The 19352-nt window shown below is 39.1% G+C and overlaps 1 protein-coding gene across 1 annotated transcript; it reads right to left on the reverse strand.

Moving 5' to 3' along the window:
- Positions 1-1899: 1899 nt before the first annotated feature.
- On the reverse strand, positions 1900-7643 carry si:dkey-82o10.4 (m-AAA protease-interacting protein 1, mitochondrial). Its single transcript, XM_006801784.3, has 5 exons — positions 7154-7643; positions 6355-6426; positions 6036-6162; positions 5808-5952; positions 1900-3095 (listed from the first exon to the last, which is right to left on the reverse strand). The coding sequence occupies exons 1-5, from the start codon at positions 7541-7543 to the stop codon at positions 3011-3013; spliced, it is 819 nt and encodes a 272-aa protein (XP_006801847.2). The 5' UTR covers positions 7544-7643; the 3' UTR covers positions 1900-3010.
- Positions 7644-19352: the final 11709 nt, after the last annotated feature.

A 19352-nucleotide genomic window follows, 5' to 3' on the forward strand; every position in this document is an offset into this window, starting at 1 on the left:
ATGAGACTCTGACAGAGACAGCACAATGGATCTGAAGCGTCCTGGAGCTGGGACACATGCAAACATACAAATACACATTAAAGAAAGCATGAGGAATTGTTTGCAATCTGCTTCGCTAACCAGATTAATGAACTAGTTGGCGTCTAGCCTGGACTGATTCACACGTCAGAACGTACAAAAAACAAAACAATAAAATAACTAATAAAAACATTAGCTTTTGTATATTCACCACTTGTTTATGTTTTCTTGTTAATTTCCATTAAAGTGAGTGATGCACAGGCATGTTAAATTGTTTAATGTACTCTCACCATATCCAGGAGCATATTGACACGTGCTAAGCTAACCACACTCATTTAATCCCATTATGACTCGGTGAGATGCTTGACTGGAACTATGAAAAAATAAATAAATAAACCCCCCCACCCCACGCAAACTTCCGCAGACCCCGCGTATTACCATGCAGGAAAATTAGACTAATCCTCAGCGTGTTTCATTATGCATGAATTAGCGGACGCTAATGACAGAATCCTCTCTGTTTGTCAGATATGTTGTCAACATTAATAATACTGCAGCAAGCTTTAACAGAATTGGATGACACGCAACATTCACGAGCCTGTCAAATGTGATGTCTTCGACAAGTGACACATTGCTGGCAGTGACTGTGGGCACAAACACAAGCTAAGGTGGAGAATTTTACGGCAGAATTAGTCATTCTTGCTTGGAGCAAAACTGTACTATTATAACTATTTTCATTTTGTACAAGATTTGTGTTATGCTCTCTTTGGCCCATCAAGAACTGGCTTCAACTTTGTCGCTGGCAGCCATCTACTAGAACATATGTCCCTTTCTGCTTGCTACAGAAAGTGGATTTTCTTCCCTGATGCTTTTTTTATCACTAACAGAATCCCGGTATTAGTTGAATACAAGAATACAGATCTAATATTAACAAAGTTTTCTCTTGGCCTTTATATTAGTCACTTGTGGAAAAAACTATTCTGCAGTGCTCCACAAAGTACCAAAGTACTCCACAAATTTGGCACTGCATGTCTGCACAAGTATTCAAAACCTACTTTAGCAACAATTTAACCACTAACAGGTGGGATTTCAATGTGTTGTTCTAGTTGCTGATGAAGCTGCAAGCAGAAATGAATAAAGAAAAAGAAATGCTAAACTGAACTGCAGTGTGAAACCTGAGCTATTAGCTCACATGGATTACTTTTACATACACTGACTTTATTATTTTAAACGTTGGCCACTCTAGCGGTATATATAAGGCAGGAAGTAAGGAGCATAAGCCCTTAGGTTTTCTTTAAGGCTTTTTAATGTGGGGATAAGAAACTGCAGAGGCAACCATTGGTGTAGAGCAGGGGTGTCAAACTCCAGTCCTTGAGGGCCGATGTCATGTCAAACTTGTAAATGTGTCCCTGCTGCAAAACACCTGAAAAAATGTAGCAGGTCTTTAGCAAGATTCTGTAGAACTTGAATGCATGCTGAGGTGGCAGCCCCTAATGTAACTGTTTGGAAAAATGTACTTCTAAAAAGTACTTTTATTGCACCATGCTCATTCACTCATGAGCTGCTGTAACATGAATCAAATGACTGAATTGCCACCTCAGCATGCAGTCAGGTTCTGTAGAGTCTTGCTAATGACCTACTAATTTTATTCAGGTGTGTTGCAGCAGGGAGACATTTACAAGTTTCATGACATCAGCCCTGGAGGACTGGAGTTTGACACCTCTGGTATAGAACAAATGGAATCTGTTGGGTCCTGATTTTCATCAGGGAAAGGACAGAAATTGGTGATGTAGTTTATAGATAGAACATACTGGTACTCAGACACCAATCAGATCATTATTACTTCTTAGTTTCTAGAAAAATACCTGTGTACCTCCATCATAATTTGTAGTTTATTTTTCAGATTTAATAAAAATAACTTTTGGAACGTGACAAAAGATATCATGGTTACAGCTGTAATACAATGACAAATGACCAAACTCAATTTAATAAAGCATGTAGTTGAAAGGTCCCAAAAAAATAAGCATGTATACGAAGTTGGTCAATGATCCAGAAAATAACTTCAATCTGTTCATATACTGTTTTTGTCTTTGGAGTGTCTATTAAAGGGATAACATTTTCAATAGGAAAACACAAACGAGATAGTCAACAGACCATAAGAACAGTAATGGTGAAGCATATACAGAATTTAAAAACACCTGACGGGGGTCGACAGGTGATTCAGAGAGACTGTACAGTACCACTACTTCTAGGCTACGTCCACACGTACACGGGTATTTTTGAAAGCGGAGATTTTCCGTTTTCTTTTTAAAAAAATAATCCCGTCCACACGTAAAGGCAGAAATGAAGGAAAACGCTGCTAGGAACATGCCAAAGCAACAGGTGGCGATATATTCCTAACTGTGCAGAAATGTTGGCCAATCAGAAGTCTAGAAGCCTCGGTGGGAAAAAGTAAACAAAGCTGAGGCATAGAAGCAGAACCGAGTCGTATGTGTGGAGGGACAGTAGCTGTGTGTGTATATGTAAGCATTTAAACACTGCAGAGAGAACAATTAACAGTAACAGTATTGTAGAAGTTCATTTCACCGAAACAATAACGTGGCGCACAGTGTGACGTCAGAAAATGCGCACACCTTTGACGCTGCGTTTTCTCCATTTTTCTCGTCCACATGTAAATGCAAAAACGGAGTTTTCAAAAATATCCACCCTGACCGGAGTTTTTAAAAATCTCAGTTTTCAGTGACCAAAAACGCCGTTTGCGTGTGGACGAAAGGTGCAAACACATAGAAAAATCTGCGTTTTCAAAAATACCTGGGTACGTGTGGACATAGCCAAAGAAAAACCATCAAGTAGTACTCAGTGTCTGCACAGCTGCAGCACTCTGGGTCCCATTTAATGTGATCCAAATGGAAAATGATCAGTACAGTTTCTCAGTTTGAAGGTTGCCTTCCATAGGAAAGCAAAAAATGACAAATCTGAGCAAAACTGAGTCAGATTATTCAGCTAGTTTCCAGTGCCAGTGCCAAACAGTAGTAACAGTCCAGTCAGAAGAGGCTCCCTTCGTCAGCTCTCGGTGGAATCTGCGACGACACGAAGCAAAGATGGTTAAAAACTTCCCACACTGTTAATCATGCACATCCTAGATTAGTAGTACAAGTTTATTGAAAGTGCTGAAAGAAAAGATGGACCGACTAACCCTGACATTCAAACTAAGTTTTGGTTCTTGTCTCTCCTTGAAAATAATTGTATATAATTCTGAAAATGGCGCCTGTTTCATGCCAAACTGTCGGTTTCGTGTGAGCCTTCAGGATAACATTTGAAGTGTAACAGGATTTCTCAGAGAGGATTTTAAGACCTGGAACAATAGGACAGAGAATCTGGCTAACTAGATAGGTGGGTATTAGGTAGAATAGCCACACACTGTGGTCCAACAACTGGATTACTGGCTGAGAACAGAAAGAGGCTTTGACTGTTAGCACTGTGTGGGTGTGGAATGATTTGTCTTTTTGTTTAACCAGCAAACTTTATTGAAGAATTTAACATACTCAGAGCTGGATTCCAAACTACAAGAAGTTAGCAGACCTTTGCAGTGAAGGAATTGCAGTTATGCCAACGTTTCTTAACACTTTAAGGCAAAAAAAGGAGCTACAATTCTTTGTTGATATTTGGTGAAATAATAGAAAAGAAAGTTATAAGTTACTGCTTATCTGTTAAAGTCAGTCAGTGATCAAGCACAGAATAGCAAAGGTTTATGACGTGGCATCAGATTTCTGCACAGCCAGGTTGCTTTCAAAGAAAAAAAAAGATTGATTTTCTTCGTTTCAGGTATGTGACGGTAGTGTGTGTTGTTCTAAACACTGACCAACAGACACAACTGTGCCTGAATGCATCATATATCAACAGTGACAGGGGACTAAAAGTTGCTGCCTCTCAGTTTGTTTTTTCACACATCTCTGCACACATCGTGTGATAGAAGAACCAGTCACATGACCATTCAAGTACACTGAACATGCATCTGCCATCGTAAACAGGAAGCTGAAGCTGTTTGATTTCTTGATGGGGAGGAAGAACCATGATGGTGTAAATGAATCCCTTTGCCTAGATGCATGATTTTAAAGAATGGTTACATAAAGTGACTAGCAGCACGAGGAGACGATGACTGTGAAAAAAGCGTAATACACTGATAAGATTTTCAAACTCTTAGTAGCTTAGCAGCATTTCCAAAAGTCTCAGTTTTAAAGGTCCATAAGCACTGCAGTAGTGTGGCTGTTGGTCATAAACCAACCTGCAAATTCAGAGTCTAAAATGAATCAACACAGAAACGTAATAAACTGCAGATCCTCACATGGCCACTGTGGCTGGCTCCAGAAGAACATGATATTTGACTCCAGGGATATTAGATTTCTGTCAGTGCACCCCAGGGTGGCTGTGGCTACAATGTAGCTGCCATCACCAGTGTGTGAATGGGTGGATGACTGGATGTGTAAAGCACTTTGGGGTCCTTAGGGACTAGTAAAGTGCTCTACAAATACAGGCCATTTTTACCATTTCATATATCTCTGGATGCTGGTAAAGCTCAAATTTAACTGTGTGGGTGATTTGGGGCAGGTTTGATTTGAGTGTAGTGGTTAACACATTCACCTAATGAATGAAAGATCACACAAATCCCTGGGAGGAAGCACACCTGGACGTCGAGCAAAAAAAAATCAGCCAAATCAAACATTTAGATCTATTTGTTATGGCGATCATATGGGAGCTCCAAAAGAAGCTTCTATCTGTCAAATATTATTAACAACTATATTACATAAATATAGGCGGCACGGTGGTTAGCACTGTTGCCGCACAGCAAGAAGGTCCTGAGTTCAATTCCACCATCAGGCCGGGGTCTTTCTGTGTGGAGTTTGGATGTTCTCCCGTGTTTGCGTGGGTTCCCTCCGGGTACTCCGGCTTCCTCCCACCGTCTAAAGACATGCAACTTGTGGGGATAGGTTAATTGGATAATCCAAATTGCCACTAGGTGTGAATGTGCGAGTGAATGTGAGTGCGAATGGTTGTCTGTCTCTGTGTGTTGGCCCTGCGACAGACTGGCGACCTGTCCAGGGTGTACCCCGCCTCTCCTCTCGCCTCTCGGTGACATCCCAGTGAATATGTTCATCTGTTATATAGTCTATGCCACAATTCTAAAAAGTTTTTAAAAACAAAAATGACCCCGAAAATGAGTTTTTAAAGCAAATTGAAAACAGAAATAATTGTTTTACCCTTTTTTCCTACCAGTACTATTTTTGTTTCTTACTTTCAAGTGACTGAAGTAGCAGTAGAAATATACATGTCACTTTTGCCACTTTCCCCAAGAGAGGCATTAAATACAACACAGACCCTCATCCATGTGATCCTTCTGAACATTTCACTGTTATTCTTTCTGCATTTACTTTAAAAACCTTCAACTCACCACCAGCAGCTCTGCTCCCCTCCCAACAAAAACAGACCTGCTGTATGCTGGAAGGCCTGCAGGTAGCTTTGAGCTTTTGCCAACATAAAATTATCTCTAAGCAAATATTTGTACACTTTAATTTTGCATCAGCATAGCCTATATGGAGACGTAAAGCAAACAAAGATTTTGGCACATTTCAGCAAATTAATGATCAAAAGTTTTCTTTAAGCAAAGAAAGAGCAGACATAGCTTCAGCTCTGCTAACATGCCAGAGCTGAATGAGGAAATATTTGTTTCTAAGCCATGCTTCTGGGTGATTGGCTTGTTTGTGATGTTGACAGATGACGAGATGAGTGCTTACTCATAAACAGCAGTTACAATTTTCTTCTGTGGGCCGCCGTCTTCACTGGATCCCACTTTGAAGATTTTTGTACCCTCAGGGTCATCGGGTCCTTCGTGTGATGACAGGATCCAAAATCTCATGACGATGTAGCAAAACTTCCTACCTGCAAGAAAAAAGACAGAAATCAGAGTCCGTCCTGCTGTTCGTATCACTTCCTCATCCCATGTTCTGATTTCACAAACTGACCATACTGATCAAAGACGACAGAGATGTCCTCTGGAAGCACAAATACAATATCATCCATTTGGACACAGAGCTGCTTCCTCTGAGCATCAGTGAGAGACCCGCACCTCTTCTCAACATATTCCAACATCTGGAAGGAAAAACAAGACGATCATTACTAAAAAAGACTGAAAGTGGGGGAAAAAAGTCTTAATTTGACATGAATACTAAATGTTAGATTTTATTAACACTAACAGTTTGATACAGTCCTGTACTGTCTGTGTGGGACAGTCAACAAAGTCAGCTTATTTAATACAACTTTGTTATGTCTTTGATGTGTTACCTCATTGGAGACTATCCCCTTTAGCTCATGATATCTGCCGTTGGACATCTTGTTGGAGACATGAACCAAAGCCTGGAATGGATGAGGAACAAAAAGGTGGCTTATTCTCTTTAACCACAGTATTTAATAAAAAGCCGCAATTCCTGACGGTACAAGTGTGTGTTTGCGTCTTTAAAACGGGTTTACAACCTGCCATGTTGCCTCAGGCTGGGTAATAACCAGAAAAATAAATAAATACACAATCTTAAAAGTCTCTAGTTGAAACTGTAAGTGCTCTGCTGCTTTCAGTCGTGTTATGTGTTCTTCGTTAGCACAATGAACCTGCCCAGTTTTTACCTTGGCAGGTTCATTCAGTAGGGGTGGTTGTAGCTCAGATAGAAGAGCAGGTCATCCACTAATCAGAAGGTTGGTGGTTTAATCCGTGGCTGCGTGTGGATTCACTGAAGGTGGAAAGCATTTGTTTATGGGGGGGGAATGCTCCAAGCACATGTGGGACAACACCGCTATTAAAAAAAAGTATCTTCAAAAAGCTGAAGATAAACAGGCTGATGAAGGTCACGTGATGTGGTGCAAACTTTAGCACAGAGCAAAATGTTATTTAGCGAGGTATAGTTTAATGTGGTGTTGTCCCACCTACGTTATCCAATCCATGACCTCTTGATGTCCTAGTATCAGATGTAAACGTGTATTTACTACTAAAGGTAACTCTTTCAAACAATGGTCCATATAAAGCATGAAAAATGTGCTTTTTATTATTGACAGTACTGATGAAAAAGTAAAACGGCCTGTCGGTAGTTACCTGCTTCACACCTCTTTCAAACTCCTCAGAGTTGACGTCAAAGTACAGATCGAGTGCAAACATGATGACCTTACACCTGATCCATGTGATCGGGTCGGGAATGCCGACCACGGAAATAGCGGGCCGGCGGCCGGAGCTCTCCTCGGGCCCGTCAGGTCCATGCTGCGAGCAGAACAGTCTGTGTTTCACACCGGCGAACACGAGACTCCGTCCGCACAGCCTCCGGCCCGGCGCCGCGGTGTAAGCACGCACGGGACGCACGACCGGACCGTCCCACTGCCGGTGCGCAGCCGGCTGCTTGCAGCTGTTCTTGCGGGCACAGACCCCCGCTGTACAGGCCACGAGGCCGCCGAACTCCCGGCATGCGGCGAGGCTGCTGATCCGCTGCATCAGAGCGGGAAGGACACAGCGTTAAGGCTCCGTGTCCACCACAGACCGGGGCGACAGCCTCCATCCACACTGCAGCCTCTTGTAACCTTATGCAACTCACCCCATATTGTACCCATAATGCCTATGGTGAAAACGACGTACACATAACAGTGCTGCTTTCAAGAACTGTTGGAAATTTTACAATCGGAGCAGTTAGTTTGGCCTTGCCTGTGCTTGGGTTCGTCTACGCTTTCACAGAACTCTAACACTCGGTCTGCTGCTGTTTACTTTGAACAATCACTACATTATTGTTACATTTTTATAAATATGTTTTTATTGCTTTGAAGTCTTAGACTCTTGAACTATGCTATCCTACAAGTTAGTTTGCTAAACAGCACATATAATGATCATATTCAACTTCTGCAACATTTTCAATAACGATCTGCTACATTTTATTTCCTGTTTTTATATAATATTCATTACCTTACAGTATTTTCTGGCAAAATGTGTGACTACATATTTACACCGTATTTTACACAGTCGGTCCTTCAGATTGAATTCAGATTGTTTTTGAAAGACTAGACGGGATCTGCGTGAGAGTTCTATGCGTGAATGGCACTCACTGGGGGTATTTAAAGGCAGCAAAGTGGTTTTACTGCTAGGGTCCAGTAGAGGGAGATAAATACTCATTTATCCCGTGTGTGTGTGTGTGTGTGTGTGTGTGTGTGTGTGTGTACTTGTTTTCATGACATCTTAGGACAATTTTATGATAACACACTCACAAAATGAGGACGCTCAGAAAAATGAGGACATTTTTGAGGTCCTCATTTTTCTGAGCCTTCTAAAGTGTTCTAGAGGCTCCCAACATGCTCCCAAACCAAAAATCTCGAAAGTCCTGAAACATCACAATTTTATGAAAAAGTGTGTTTAAGTGTGTTTAGCGTTTTTCCTCATTTTCAGTTTTCGCACCTACTGGCCAGTTTTGGAACTTAACACACTTTAAACACACTTTCAGTGACGTCACTCTGCGAGTCCTCATATTGTAGGTGTGTCAGACACAATAACACATTTGACCCAGGTTATACCCTTCTGGGGCTTAGTGGACACATGCGTGGACAGCACCTTTTAGCTCTTATGTCCACAGTCGTATTCAATGTTGAAATGGAGGTGAACTTTATTTGAATCATTCGTGGAATAATAACAGATAAGATTTGAGGCTTCTAAAAATTGTTCGTTCAAACCTTGCCAATTAAACAATCATTCTAACACATATCAAAAACTTTTCCCATTTTTATACATTTTAGGGTGAGCTATAAGCAAGGGTAACAACAGTTAAATCAGGCAAATCTTGACAAAAATGAAGGTTTTTAGATTCAGTTATCAGTGCCTGCACATCTTGGTTTTTTTTGTTGTTGACAAAATGTCTCGAAATATAAAGTTTCAACATTTGTCTAATTATATTACTATTAATTAATGAGTCTTACTTCTCAAGATCAATGCACAAATTTTCTGACCTTCACTATGCAGAATGATGTGTGTGCAGATTTTGACCCTTGAAGAGTTTATATTAATCTGCATTAATATAATTGCATCTGCAATCTGCAGTTGAACTTGGAGATTCCTGCCGCTGTCATCTGATTCAGTATGATCATCAGGCTCAGTCTCGACTCTGTGTATCTACAAGAATTGATGAAAAAAGTCAACACTTCATTATATTTTAAATTCAACTTACCTTATACTTTTTACAATATAGTATAAAATGCATATTGCTTCTTTAAAAACTAATAACACACTATTAAAAACTGCAGAATGCACAATTCCAGCTTCATTTAGTAATTAAATTAGTAAATAAAAGTGAGTAATTAAGTCACTTAATTAACTAAGCAACTGTAAATGTCACAGTATGCAGCAGTACAATTCAATTTCAATTCAATTTTATTTATATAGCGCCAAATCACAAAAAAAAGTCGCCTCAAGGCCCTTCATAGGTACAGAGAAAAACCCAACAATCATATGACCACCTATGAGCAAGCACTTTGGCAACAGTGGGAAGGAAAAACTCCCTTTTAACAGGAAGAAACCTCTGGCAGAACCAGGCTCAGGGAGGGGCGGCCATCTGTTGCAACCAGTTGGGGTGAGAGAAGGAAAACAGGATGAAAGACATGCTGTGGAAGAGAGACAGAGGTTAATAACAGATATGATTCAATGCAGAGAGGTCTATTAACACATACTGAGTTATAAAGGTGACTGGAAAGGAAAAACTCAATGCATCATGGGAATTCCCAGCAGCCTACGTCTATTGCAGCATAACTAAGGGAGGATTCAGCGTCACCTGGTCCAGCCCTAACTATATGCTTTAGCAAAAAGGAAAGTTTTAAGCCTAATCTTGAAAGTAGAGATAGTGTCTGTCTCCTGAATCCAGGCTGCCGGGGGATTCCCATGATGCACTGAGTTTTTTCCTTTCCAGTCACCTTTCTCACTCACTATGTGTTAATAGACCTCTCTGCACTGAATCATACTTATTAGTTATTAATCCACAGCATGTCTTATTAATCCACAGCATGGCTTACAAAAGTATTCGGCCCCCTTGAACTTTCCCACATTTTGTCACATTACAGCCACAAACATGAATCAATTTTATTGGAATTCCATGTGAAAGACCAATACAAAGTGGTGTACACGTGAGAAGTGGAACGAAAATCATACATGATTCCAAACATTTTTTACAAATAAATAACTGAAAACTGGGGTGTGTGTAATTATTCAGCCCCCCGAGTCAATACTTTGTAGAACCACCTTTTGCTGCAATTGGATTCCATTAAAATTGATTCATGTTTGTGGCAGTAATGTGACAAAATGTGGAAAAGGGGGACGAATACATTTGCAAGCCACTGTAAGTACACAGAGAGATAATGAGGGGATGAGGAACAGCTGGGACAAATCAGACCTAACAAGACAAGGGGAAACAAAACTAGACACACTGGATATAGGAAAAGGACTTTCACAATAAAACAGACATAACAAGGGTAATCTAATAAACAAATGAACTTAGCTAACCTAAAGAACTTATAAATAAACATCGACTTCCAAACAAACTAAAACTTAAAACGCTGGGTCAACAGACCCAGGAAAGTGACAGTAAAATCATTTATTATACACATTATACTTATTTTCTTAAATTGCTTATCTATTATCTGTATTTTCACCTGGGGGTCTAGGGGTGCTGCTCTTCTTTTCATAACAAATTAGGACATGTTTATGATAACACACTGACAATATCAAGACAAATTTGGCCTTACTCCATCAGTGAACAGCATGCCCATGCTAACTTAAACTAGACCAGCAAGCTAACCACATGTGTACCAAGTGTTACTTAACAATAGGTACCAAACAAATTAACGGAACGAAATTAACTGTAACAGCAGTTTGCAAAACATTGTGACAGTTCTCAAGTGTTCCTACCTCAAATACAGCACGTGTTGCTGTGTTTTGTTGTTAAATGGACGAGGAGAGTCCGTGGCTGGTGAGAGGATGCAGCATTTCGTCAGTGGAGCATAGAACGACGTCTGTGATTGGTCAACAAGTGAGTAAAGCTGCATCTGATTGTTCGAAAGCCTCAACCAAAGAGCTGCTGGTCACGGCAAGATACCAACTCGCTTGAGCTCTGCGTAAACGGCACATCCGGGACCTTCAGCACTCAGGAGAGATTTATCTTGACGTATGTATTTACCTTTGATATCCATGATTCGACGCACACTTCGCAAGGTAAAGTTGTATGTTTAACAAGCTAATTAACGTTAGTTAAACGGAATTAAAACAATGCACAATCGATTTGAACAAACTGAAAGTGGTGAATGATGATAAATGTTAAAAAATTACTTAAGATTTATCTTCAACAATAGATATTAGAAGTTAAATTTAACTGTTCTTAAATTCCCACTGGAGTTAAAGGGACCTGCGGCCTAGCATGTGCTCTGCATCTTCAACTGCAGAGACAGTCAGCCTAAGCTCTTTTTAAGTGTAGCTAACTGCAACACACATTTTTTTCAACACAAGATATGTTTGGGGGGATTTAAATGATAATATTAATGTTTTCGTATTTAGCACAAATCAATAGTATTATAGTTATTCGCTCACGGTCTGGGTTTCTGGCCCAGCGTTTCTGACTTTATTCTAAAGTTTTTGAGTTTCTTATGTTTGGTGGTGGGTTAGCTGACTTTGGCATAACGTTATTAACATCGTTTTAAGGAATTTATGTTAGGGCTGTATATTACCACGTTTGTATTTTCATGCCATGTTTCCTGTTTTATTTTGAAAGAGTCTGTTGTGTTCAGTTCATTAATCTCACTTCCCTGTTGTGTCAATAGAATCATTTGTGCGAGCTACTACCCTGCTGTCCCTCCATCCTGTCTCAACCTCCAACAGGAAAATAGAAGTCCTCATATGGTAGGACCAGTAATTGTAGTGTGTGTTACATTGTTCTCATATTGTTTTAAGCTGTGAAGGACATGAGTGTGTTTAAGTAGAAGTCCTCATATGGTAGGACCAGTGATTGTAGTGTGTGTGTTACACTGTCCTCATATTGTTGGGTAGCAGAACTGTACAGTGTTAAGTTTCTATAGAATCTGGTATAAGGAAGTCAGATCCTTCTGTAATAATGTTCACTCATACAAATATGATCTGTAGTTAATTATCTAGTCGGGATTTACAGTACAGAATGTTTCTGACATTATATTGTTGTCTTTTGTTGCAGACACCAAGTGCTGAGGTCCTGTCTCAACCTTGTACAGACCAATTGGTGAGTGACATACCCACTTCATTCTTCCAACAGGTTACACATTATTTTTTTGTATTTGGTATCAAGTATATGTGTCAGTTGGGCCTAGTGCATAAATGAAATGCACTTTGATTGTATTAAAACAATCAGTTTGAGTCAAAGTTAACCAAAATCAACATTAGCATTAGGAGAAAGTAATTGTCTATACCATTTGTTAGTCCAAACTTTCCCTTAAAGCATCAGCTTGATCTTTATTCTGACTACATTTGATATTTTTGTCCTTTTACACATGTTTTTGTCCATTTAACCTCCCACTGATCAGTTTACATGATTTAATTTCTGGGGAAATAGATGGCTTTACATCAGTGTTGGGTTTAGAGCTTTTATTGACAACAGCAGGAGAAGTAAGAAGTCAGGAACATGAACTCTACATGTGTTCAGTCGTCATGTCCTCATATTGTTTTAAGCTGTGAAGGACATGAGTGTGTTTCAGTTGCCTTCCTCGTGTGGTGGGACCAGTGATTGTAATGTGTGTTACATTGTCCTCATATTGTTTTAAGCTGTGAAGGACATGAGTGTGTTTAAGTAGAAGTCCTCATATGGTAGGACCAGTGATTGTAGTGTGTGTGTTACACTGTCCTCATATTGTTGGGTAGCAGAACTGTACAGTGTTAAGTTTCTATAGAATCTGGTATAAGGAAGTCAGATCCTTCTGTAATAATGTTCACTCATACAAATATGATCTGTAGTTAATTATCTAGTCGGGATTTACAGTACAGAATGTTTCTGACATTATATTGTTGTCTTTTGTTGCAGACACCAAGTGCTGAGGTCCTGTCTCAACCTTGTACAGACCAATTGGTGAGTGACATACCCACTTCATTCTTCCAACAGGTTACACATTATTTTTTTGTATTTGGTATCAAGTATATGTGTCAGTTGGGCCTAGTGCATAAATGAAATGCACTTTGATTGTATTAAAACAATCAGTTTGAGTCAAAGTTAACCAAAATCAACATTAGCATTAGGAGAAAGTAATTGTCTATACCATTTGTTAGTCCAAACTTTCCCTTAAAGCATCAGCTTGATCTTTATTCTGACTACATTTGATATTTTTGTCCTTTTACACATGTTTTTGTCCATTTAACCTCCCGCTGATCAGTTTACATGATTTAATTTCTGGGGAAATAGATGGCTTTACATCAGTGTTGGGTTTAGAGCTTTTATTGACAACAGCAGGAGAAGTAAGAAGTCAGGAACATGAACTCTACATGTGTTCAGTCGTCATGTCCTCATATTGTTTTAAGCTTTGAAGGACATGAGTGTGTTTAAGTAGAAGTCCTCATATGGTAGGACCAGTGATTATAGTGTGTGTGTTACATTGTCCTCATATTGTTGGGTAGCAGAACTGTACAGTGTTAAGTTTCTATAGAATCTGGTATAAGGAAGTCAGATCCTTCTGTAATAATGTTCACTCATACAAATATGATCTGTAGTTAATTATCTAGTCGGGATTTACAGTACAGAATGTTTCTGACGTTATATTGTTGTCTTTTGTTGCAGACACCAAGTGCTGAGGTCCTGTCTCAACTTTGTACAGACCAATTGGTGAGTGACATACCCACTTCATTCTTCCAACAGGTTACACATTATTTTTTTGTATTTGGTATCAAGTATATGTGTCAGTTGGGCCTAGTGCATAAATGAAATGCACTTTGATTGTATTAAAACAATCAGTTTGAGTCAAAGTTAACCAAAATCAACATTAGCATTAGGAGAAAGTAATTGTCTATACCATTTGTTAGTCCAAACTTTCCCTTAAAGCATCAGCTTGATCTTTATTCTGACTACATTTGATATTTTTGTCCCTTTACACATGTTTTTGTCCATTTAACCTCCCGCTGATCAGTTTACATGATTTAATTTCTGGGGAAATAGATGGCTTTACATCAGTGTTGGGTTTAGAGCTTTTATTGACAACAGCAGGAGAAGTAAGAAGTCAGGAACATGAACTCTACATGTGTTCAGTCGTCATGTCCTCATATTGTTTTAAGCTGTGAAGGACATGAGTGTGTTTCAGTTGCCTTCCTCGTGTGGTGGGACCAGTGATTGTAATGTGTGTTACATTGTCCTCATATTGTTTTAAGCTGTGAAGGACATGAGTGTGTTTAAGTAGAAGTCCTCATATGGTAGGACCAGTGATTGTAGTGTGTGTGTTACACTGTCCTCATATTGTTGGGTAGCAGAACTGTACAGTGTTAAGTTTCTATAGAATCTGGTATAAGGAAGTCAGATCCTTCTGTAATAATGTTCACTCATACAAATATGATCTGTAGTTAATTATCTAGTCGGGATTTACAGTACAGAATGTTTCTGACATTATATTGTTGTCTTTTGTTGCAGACACCAAGTGCTGAGGTCCTGTCTCAACCTTGTACAGACCAATTGGTGAGTGACATACCCACTTCATTCTTCCAACAGGTTACACATTATTTTTTTGTATTTGGTATCAAGTATATGTGTCAGTTGGGCCTAGTGCATAAATGAAATGCACTTTGATTGTATTAAAACAATCAGTTTGAGTCAAAGTTAACCAAAATCAACATTAGCATTAGGAGAAAGTAATTGTCTATACCATTTGTTAGTCCAAACTTTCCCTTAAAGCATCAGCTTGATCTTTATTCTGACTACATTTGATATTTTTGTCCCTTTACACATGTTTTTTTCCATTTAACCTCCCGCTGATCAGTTTACATGATTTAATTTCTGGGGAAATAGATGGCTTTACATCAGTGTTGGGTTTAGAGCTTTTATTGACAACAGCAGGAGAAGTAAGAAGTCAGGAACATGAACTCTACATGTGTTCAGTCGCCATGTCCTCATATTGTTTTAAGCTGTGAAGGACATGAGTGTGTTTCAGTTGCCTTCCTCGTGTGGTGGGACCAGTGATTGTAATGTGTGTTACATTGTCCTCATATTGTTTTAAGCTGTGAAGGACATGAGTGTGTTTAAGTAGAAGTCCTCATATGGTAGGACCAGTGATTGTAGTGTGTGTGTTACACTGTCCTCATATTGTTGGGTAGCAGAACTGCACAGTGTTAAGTTTCTATAGAATCTGGTATAAGGAAGTCAGATCCTTCTGTAATAATGTTCACTCATACAAATATGATCTGTAGTTAATTATCTAGTCGGGATTTACAGTACAGAATGTTTCTGACATTATATTGTTGTCTTTTGTTGCAGACACCAAGTGCTGAGGTCCTGTCTCAACTTTGTACAGACCAATTGGTGAGTGACATACCCACTTCATTCTTCCAACAGGTTACACATTATTTTTTTGTATTTGGTATCAAGTATATGTGTCAGTTGGGCCTAGTGCATAAATGAAATGCACTTTGATTGTATTAAAACAATCAGTTTGAGTCAAAGTTAACCAAAATCAACATTAGTATTAGGAGAAAGTAATTGTCTATACCATTTGTTAGTCCAAACTTTCCCTTAAAGCATCAGCTTGATCTTTATTCTGACTACATTTGATATTTTTGTCCTTTTACACATGTTTTTGTCCATTTAACCTCCCGCTGATCAGTTTACATGATTTAATTTCTGGGGAAATAGATGGCTTTACATCAGTGTTGGGTTTAGAGCTTTTATTGACAACAGCAGGAGAAGTAAGAAGTCAGGAACATGAACTCTACATGTGTTCAGTCGTCATGTCCTCATATTGTTTTAAGCTGTGAAGGACATGAGTGTGTTTCAGTTGCCTTCCTCGTGTGGTGGGACCAGTGATTGTAATGTGTGTTACATTGTCCTCATATTGTTTTAAGCTGTGAAGGACATGAGTGTGTTTAAGTAGAAGTCCTCATATGGTAGGACCAGTGATTGTAGTGTGTGTGTTACACTGTCCTCATATTGTTGGGTAGCAGAACTGTACAGTGTTAAGTTTCTATAGAATCTGGTATAAGGAAGTCAGATCCTTCTGCAATAATGTTCACTCATACAAATATGATCTGTAGTTAATTATCTAGTCGGGTAGCAGAACTGAATGTTTCTGACATTATATTGTTGTCTTTTGTTGCAGACACCAAGTGCTGAGGTCCTGTCTCAACTTTGTACAGACCAATTGGTGAGTGACATACCCACTTCATTCTTCCAACAGGTTACACATTATTTTTTTGTATTTAGTATCAAGTATAGGTGTCAGTTGGGCCTAGTGCATAAATGAAATGCACTTTGATTGTATTAAAACAATCAGTTTGAGTCAAAGTTAACCAAAATCAACATTAGCATTAGGAGAAAGTAATTGTCTATACCATATGTTAGTCCAAACTTTCCCTTAAAGCATCAGCTTGATCTTTATTCTGACTACATTTGATATTTTTGTCCCTTTACACATGTTTTTGTCCATTTAACCTCCCGCTGATCAGTTTACATGATTTAATTTCTGGGGAAATAGATGGCTTTACATCAGTGTTGGGTTTAGAGCTTTTATTGACAACAGCAGGAGAAGTAAGAAGTCAGGAACATGAACTCTACATGTGTTCAGTCGTCATGTCCTCATATTGTTTTAAGCTGTGAAGGACATGAGTGTGTTTCAGTTGCCTTCCTCGTGTGGTGGGACCAGTGATTGTAATGTGTGTTACATTGTCCTCATATTGTTTTAAGCTGTGAAGGACATGAGTGTGTTTAAGTAGAAGTCCTCATATGGTAGGACCAGTGATTGTAGTGTGTGTGTTACACTGTCCTCATATTGTTGGGTAGCAGAACTGTACAGTGTTAAGTTTCTATAGAATCTGGTATAAGGAAGTCAGATCCTTCTGCAATAATGTTCACTCATACAAATATGATCTGTAGTTAATTATCTAGTCGGGTAGCAGAACTGAATGTTTCTGACATTATATTGTTGTCTTTTGTTGCAGACACCAAGTGCTGAGGTCCTGTCTCAACTTTGTACAGACCAATTGGTGAGTGACATACCCACTTCATTCTTCCAACAGGTTACACATTATTTTTTTGTATTTAGTATCAAGTATAGGTGTCAGTTGGGCCTAGTGCATAAATGAAATGCACTTTGATTGTATTAAAACAATCAGTTTGAGTCAAAGTTAACCAAAATCAACATTAGCATTAGGAGAAAGTAATTGTCTATACCATATGTTAGTCCAAACTTTCCCTTAAAGCATCAGCTTGATCTTTATTCTGACTACATTTGATATTTTTGTCCTTTTACACATGTTTTTTTCCATTTAACCTCCCACTGATCAGTTTACATGATTTAATTTCTTGGGAAATAGATGGCTTTACATCAGTGTTGGGTTTAGAGCTTTTATTGACAACAGCAGGAGAAGTAAGAAGTCAGGAACATGAACTCTACATGTGTTCAGTCGTCATGTCCTCATATTGTTTTAAGCTGTGAAGGACATGAGTGTGTTTAAGTAGAAGTCCTCATATGGTAGGACCAATGATTGTAGTGTGTGTGTTACATTGTCCTCATATTGTTTTAAGCTGTGAAGGACATGAGGACATGGGCCCTCTGACCACCACCAGTAGGCAACGGGTGAAGTGTCTTGCCCAAGGACACAATGACCAAGACTGTCGGAGCCGGGGCTCGAACCGGCAACCTTCCGATTACAACTCTTGAGCCCCTTAGCCCCTTAATTTTAGAATTACACACTGCCCAACGCTGACTTTTCCTATAATGCAGAGAAAAAAGCAAACAGACCTATTGCATGCATTGATTCTCATATTTCACTGTTACTTTTCAAAGGCTCAAGGACCAAGTATTCTGGGGTTCCAAGCCACACGCTTTACTCAGCTGCCCTGGACAACATGAAGGGCACCTCTGCCTCAATCACCCTGGACAACAAAAACATTAGCAACACTTCACCAAGAAGGGGTAAACGCACCCAAATACAAAATGTTTTAGCTGAATATACTTGTGATCAAAGGACAAGTTTATTGTTTTCAGACATGACACTATTGAGAGCTTTTATCATAAATCCTTTCATCTCATTTGATTCCCAGCAGAACACAGCACTTCAAATGGTTCATTCCAAGCATCCTTAAAGGAGCAATAAGCAATATCTTTTCACTGCTAGGTGTGCTGTTGTGCACTGCCTGTAAACCAAACCAAAGTCTATGGCTGGAGATCAACACAGAGAGAGGGATTATGACTTCATGCTGTACTCCAGATGTAATTACACCTCTAGTTCTTCACATAGCCATTTTTAATTCCTTCAACCTAAGTATGATGAATTGTGCTTATTGCTCCTTTAAAGTGCTCCAGTAGAAAGCAAGGTTTAAGAACATTTTGCATTCACATTAAGATATTTTCTTTTGTTTCCATTTATGACAGCTGGGAAGGTGAGAATCAAGTGGACAAATGATGAAGTGAAGGTTGCTGAGCGGCACGTTTCACTTCATAACAAGCTGCAAAGTACCAGGTAAAAAGGAATGTGACTGCTGCCTCCAAGCAGAGCCGGCAGCTCTGAAAGGCAGAGACTGGGTTCTCATAAGGTACTACATCCACAACAGGATCATAGCATTAAAAGAAAGATGCAAGAAAAAAAGAAACAAGCAAGAGAGATACTTTGTTACTTCCACAGTTATGTCAGTATTGCAGTTTTCTGTATTGCATTGTTCTTACTCATAAATCTGTGGTTTATGCTGGGTGCTTTTTGCAATTAAATGATAAGAAAGGCAGATAATGTTCCACGTTTTTATTCACATGAACATTCACTACAAAATGAATTAATGCATTACAATATTAAGACTTAAAAAGTAGACTGACCACATTTGACCTATGTCTTTTTTTAAGTCTCTACACAGCTCAGATTTACTGTTTTATTAACACATAAATGTCTGATATTTCTGTCAGAAGTTACCCGACTGGTGAGCATTACTATTGTGCATCCATGCCTATTATATTGTAATCTCAAAAGGAGCCAAGCTAAAAATACAGAACCTACCCTTACCTGGTCCTTATAAGTCATGTATACTTGAAAATTATGTGTTTCCATGGGCTTCACAATTCACCTAAACATGAAATATCAG

The sequence above is a fragment of the Neolamprologus brichardi genome, chromosome 11 (genome assembly GCF_056152115.1).
Source record: "Neolamprologus brichardi isolate AB-2024 chromosome 11, ASM5615211v1, whole genome shotgun sequence".
Taxonomy (NCBI): Eukaryota; Metazoa; Chordata; class Actinopteri; order Cichliformes; family Cichlidae; genus Neolamprologus; species Neolamprologus brichardi.